We start from the raw sequence: 4,949 nt of genomic DNA on the forward strand, positions 1-4,949 counted from the left end.
CTTCTAGTCGCTTCATTACCCTTTCAATTGGCATCAGAGCCTCGGCTATTACTTTGGGCTTCACTGCCTAAGAGTTATAGATGAAGGGACCGACAAAGAAGCGGTTGGGGATGCCACACTCCTCATGGAGCAAGTTACTCCTCCACCTTCGGCTAGCATTCCGGCTACGTTGGATGACCTCAAGCAATTGGAGTCATCCATCTTATCCCAAAAGAAAGCCTTGATGGCGGGTTTCCTTACTCCTCAACTTAATGTCATTCCTAGTGCCGAGGTCACCCCTCTGAAGCCATCCATTAAAATCCCATCATCGATCGTGTCCCTGCAAACGAGACACTCAATGAGGATGACGGAGTTGGTGACTGATACTTCAACTCTAGGGGAGGATGGAACAAAAGAGGTAAAGAGAGATTTGGGGGATAGTCACGCGGTGCCACCACCAAATAACTATGCACGAAATGTCCCTATTCCTATGCCCTACATCGTCTCACATGGACCACCGCCTATGCTTGATTCTTCAAATTTTCCGAATTGGCAATTCTTAATACGTTCACACATTCGCAGCTCTTCTACCGAGTTATGGCACGTCATCAGATAGGGCTTCAAACCCCATGATCCAAGCAATCTATCAAGGAGTGAGGTAGTTGATGACCAACTCAATGCCACCGCTCTTCACATGGCCGGCTGATAGTTTTACAACAAATCGATTAGCCTCATTACTAGTGCTACACAAACAGGTCAGACTCCAGGGTATGCACCGGCATACCTGACATACCATGTGAGTTCGCCACTGTTTATATGCATTGCATTCTATTTAGCATGTAATGTTTTCGTTTTTTTCATGATAACATGAAAGTTGTAGTATGGCAGGTGATACCTGTTGGCATAAATAGTTTTTGTCAATGGATCTCATGTTATGTTCCCTTTATGTATGCACCACCATCTGTTTCTGTTCAATGGTATTACCATAATATTGTAAACCTAGATTTCTAAAAGGAATGTGCTATCAACTTAACCCGTGTATTCTCGGTAGGAGAAAATAAATCTAGGATACAAGGCTCGTGATGGTTACACGGGGTTGCTAAAGGAGATAAAAATCCATCGGCATGTATGTAGATCCACAACTGGTGAATGTGTATTGTAGAGAGGGGATATTCCGCAACTAGTTGCGCCCGCACACCATTTTTGTTCTGACATTTCCAAATTTCCAAAAAATGCAAACTAAAATTCTAGACATACATTCTATTGTATCTTGTTCATCTGTGAAATTTCATCCAAAAATATGTCAAAATGTGGCCTACACAAAACAAATGATCTGTAAATAGTACGTGACACTATTTACGTACGTCTTCTCTTTTTTACACAGGTCACATTTTGACATATTTTTGGATGAAACTTCACAGATGCACAAGACACAACACAATGTATGTTTAGAATTTTAGTTTGTATTTTTTGAAAACTTAGAAGTGTCACAACAAAAAATGGGGTGCGGGCGCAACTAGTTGCAAATGAGAGTTTCCCCTTGTACCAGTAGTTGTTCCACTTTTTGAAATCAAGTCTAAATTTAAACAGTTTCCGCAACTCTAAATATTGATTCTGTGCATCTCATGTCAGCTATATTCAGTTGGCATAATTTTCTGAAGTTTGAATTGAATTTTGAAATGCTATGTGTACCGTTGTGCGTAAGCAATTTTGGATGTGCCCTACAAGTTTTTTGGGCACATTTTTAATATGCCCTTAAAATACTTTAGGGTACATTTTGGATGTGCCCTCAAAAATTTTCAGGGCATTTTTTTATGTGCCCTCAATTTGGGACACATTTTTTATGTGAAGTATACCTATTTAGGCATAATTTTGAAGTGCCCTTAATACTTTTTGAGTAGCTAGCAAATTCGACATATTTTTGTGTATCCTTAAAAGTTTTAATGGCATATTTTACGCATTTAAGGGCACTCTTAAAAATGCCCCACCGTGCCGGTTTCTGTTTCTCACACATACATTTCCTGCCTCCTTGCTTGCTCCAACGCGACATAGCTCATGCATATCTCTCCTGCTCCTTCCTGAGTCATGACGCTGCAAGTATATAAAGCCAACTCAACACAGCTCTCCATCTCCCCACACACACTCGCACTAGCTAACTCGAGCCTAGATCATAGTACTTGCACGCACGCACGCAGACACAAGGATGGCAAGAGCTGGCGCCGTGAATGCTGCCGCGGCAGCGCTCCTGCTGGTCCTAGTGACCGTCGCCACCGCCGTCGACGCGGCAGGCGGTAATCAGATGACTGCGACCGCTGCTGCTGCTGTCGGTGGTCGCCGCGGTGGCGGCCGAGCTCAGCCGGCGGGGCTGACGCAGTGCGTGGCCGGGTGCGGCGACACGGCCACGTCCTGCCTCCTCGACTGCTACTCGAAGCCGCCCGCCGGGAAGCTGCTGCCAGTCTGCCTCCTCGACTGCACCAACGCCGCCATGTTCTGCGCCACCGACTGCTCCACCAAGAACCACAACTAGCTAATTAACCCATCGATTAATACATCCGGCTAATCATGAACTATTTGTAGCTTCGGTCGTACGTATAGCCGTACCATCTTATAAGCAACCAGTTATACAAATCATCCACACGCAAGGACATACTACATAATCTGGTCCTCGACTACTATGTCACAGCTGCATTTCATCAAGACACTAGCTTGTACGCATGGTATTGTGATGGAATGTAAGCGATGTTAATTTACGACAGTTATTCAGTGATCTACGGTGTCATTACAGTGTTTTATTGGCGCCTGTTCTGTATTTCGGAATGAAGTGAGTACATTTTCGAGACAGCGTATATTCAGAGTACTGGGGATTGAACAACCTACCGGCCCACATAAATGAAGCCCATGGGCGTAAACACCTTACACCTGAACCGGCTCTTCTGTGTGGGCTTAATGGGCTTTTAGGCCAGGTTCAGGACCATGTATGAGAGTTCAATTCCGACGAACGGAAGTGGGGAACCCAGGCGAAGCTGCACGGAGGGAGATGGGGAAGAAGGGCAAGGCGGCGGCGAGGGAGCGGCGGGAGCAGCGGCGGCAGGAGGTCACCCTACTCCGCTCCGTCCCATACGAGCCCGGCCAGCGGTGGTGGGACGGCCTCGCGCCTGCGCGCGCCGTGGCGGTGGTGACGGGGGCCAACCGCGGCATAGGCTACGAGATCTCCCGCCAGCTCGCCCACCACGGCCTCCACGTCGTCCTCGCCTCGCGCGACGCGGCGCGCGGCCAGGAAGCCGCAGAGAGGCTCCTCCGGGAAGGGGCGGCGGCGGGCGACGCGAGCGTGGACGTGGAGTGGCGGCAGCTCGACGTGACGGACGCCGCGTCCGTGGAGGCCTTCGCGGCCTGGACGGCGCGGACCCACGGCGGCATCAATATCCTTGTGAGCCCGTGCTTCTTAGCCCCATTGTTTCGCGTGTTAAGCTCGTATCAAGCGATCAGTCAACTGCTCTGCTTCCTCCAACTATCAAAAGCTCCAGTTCGGCTTACTACCAAAGCTCTTCACGTTTTGTCTCGATTCGATCGATATCATACACGAACTCAATTTTAGTTCTTAATGTTACCCGTATCAGCTCTATCCAGTGAGTAGTTAGGTAATCTAAGGGAGCGGCTGAAAATTACTAGGGCCTAATTGCCTAAACTGTATTGAATATTTATACGTATTAAAAAAAACCTTATGATTCCTTGAGGTCTGAATATTAAGCAGAAAAATGGTTAGACATGTGCAGTGTGAAAATGAGTATTCAATTTTATACATATGAAATTTAGTGAAATGAATCCTAGATTTACTCTGCTTTACCTAAACAGGGAGAAACCAGTAACTTCAGTAGGTAGTCTGGCGGTGATATTGGCAGATGTTTGTTTCAACTTCTTTGGTAATCCTGCTACAGGTTAACAATGCAGGTGTCAACTTCAACAGAGGAGCAGATAACTCTGTTGAATTTGCTGACCAAGTTATCGAGACAAATTATTTTGGTACAAAACGGATGATTGAAGCCATGATGCCATTATTCAAACCTTGTCCGTATGGTGGCCGTATAGTGAATGTGAGCTCAAGGCTTGGTAGGGCCGATGGCAGACGCAATGTAAGTTCTGTAGACAGCTTCCTGTTTCTCCAAAGTGATCCATTATGACCTTCCAAATATGCATTAGAATTGTTGCTAATGATTTCTACTGTCTAACCCATCAGAGAATTGGTGATGCAAGCCTAAGAGAGCAACTATTAAGCGATGATCGTTTGTCTGAGGAGTTGATTGATGGGATGGTCATGAAATTCCTTGAACAAGTGAAGCAAGATACTTGGTCCTCCATCGAGTGGCCTCAAATGTACACGGACTATTCCGTCTCAAAGCTCGCTGTAAATGCATATACAAGATTCGTGGCAAGGAGGCTTTTGGACAGGCCTGAAGGCCACAAGATTTACATCAACTGCTTCTGTCCTGGCTGGGTAAAGACAGCTATGACTGGTTGGGAAGGGAATATTTCAGCTGAAGAAGGTGCTGATACTGCAGTTTGGATCGCCCTATTACCCCAGGAACAGTCTACTATTGGCAAGTTCTTTGCCGAGAGACGTGAGATGAACTTCTGAGGTGACTAGTTTTTACCTCATTATACTCACAGCTACAGGTAGGCATTTTCCATAGTTTGCCGCAGGCTACAAGTAGAGAAAGCCACGACTTGTATGTTCAAACTGTAGCTCGCTTGTACTTATTGAAATGGGAATTGGAAGTATTCACATCTACTCATGCTAAAGGTCCTATGAGTTGTCTTTTTTTAAAAAAAAATTGCACGGTGAAGGGCGTTAGAATTGAGATGTGTTGATATTTTTCCTGTTATTACATGCAGTAACCGGTTCATCCTTCAGAATCACTGTTCTGATGCTTACCATTTGACCATGCCTATGTGATCTATCTAGGTGATATATG

General features: G+C 46.0%; 1 protein-coding gene across 1 annotated transcript; it reads left to right on the top strand.

Annotated features, from left to right (window-relative positions):
- The first annotated feature begins 3,016 nt into the window (after window positions 1-3,016).
- On the top strand, window positions 3,017-4,709 carry LOC124667751 (carbonyl reductase [NADPH] 1-like). The gene is made up of 3 exons (XM_047205005.1): window positions 3,017-3,406; window positions 3,915-4,109; window positions 4,214-4,709. The coding sequence occupies exons 1-3, from the start codon at window positions 3,017-3,019 to the stop codon at window positions 4,610-4,612; spliced, it is 984 nt and encodes a 327-aa protein (XP_047060961.1). The 3' UTR covers window positions 4,613-4,709.
- Window positions 4,710-4,949: the final 240 nt, after the last annotated feature.

This window comes from Lolium rigidum, chromosome 6 (genome assembly GCF_022539505.1).
Source record: "Lolium rigidum isolate FL_2022 chromosome 6, APGP_CSIRO_Lrig_0.1, whole genome shotgun sequence".
Taxonomy (NCBI): Eukaryota; Viridiplantae; Streptophyta; class Magnoliopsida; order Poales; family Poaceae; genus Lolium; species Lolium rigidum.

Bases quoted from the DNA above. Each gene is read 5' to 3' on its own strand.
- LOC124667751 (XM_047205005.1), top strand. From the start codon at position 3,017: ATGGGGAAGAAGGGCAAGGCGGCGGCGAGGGAGCGGCGGGAGCAGCGG. The intron at 3,407-3,914 runs GTGAGCCCGTGC...ATCCTGCTACAG, and splicing joins ACGGCGGCATCAATATCCTT to GTTAACAATGCAGGTGTCAA. The intron at 4,110-4,213 runs GTAAGTTCTGTA...CTAACCCATCAG, and splicing joins GGGCCGATGGCAGACGCAAT to AGAATTGGTGATGCAAGCCT.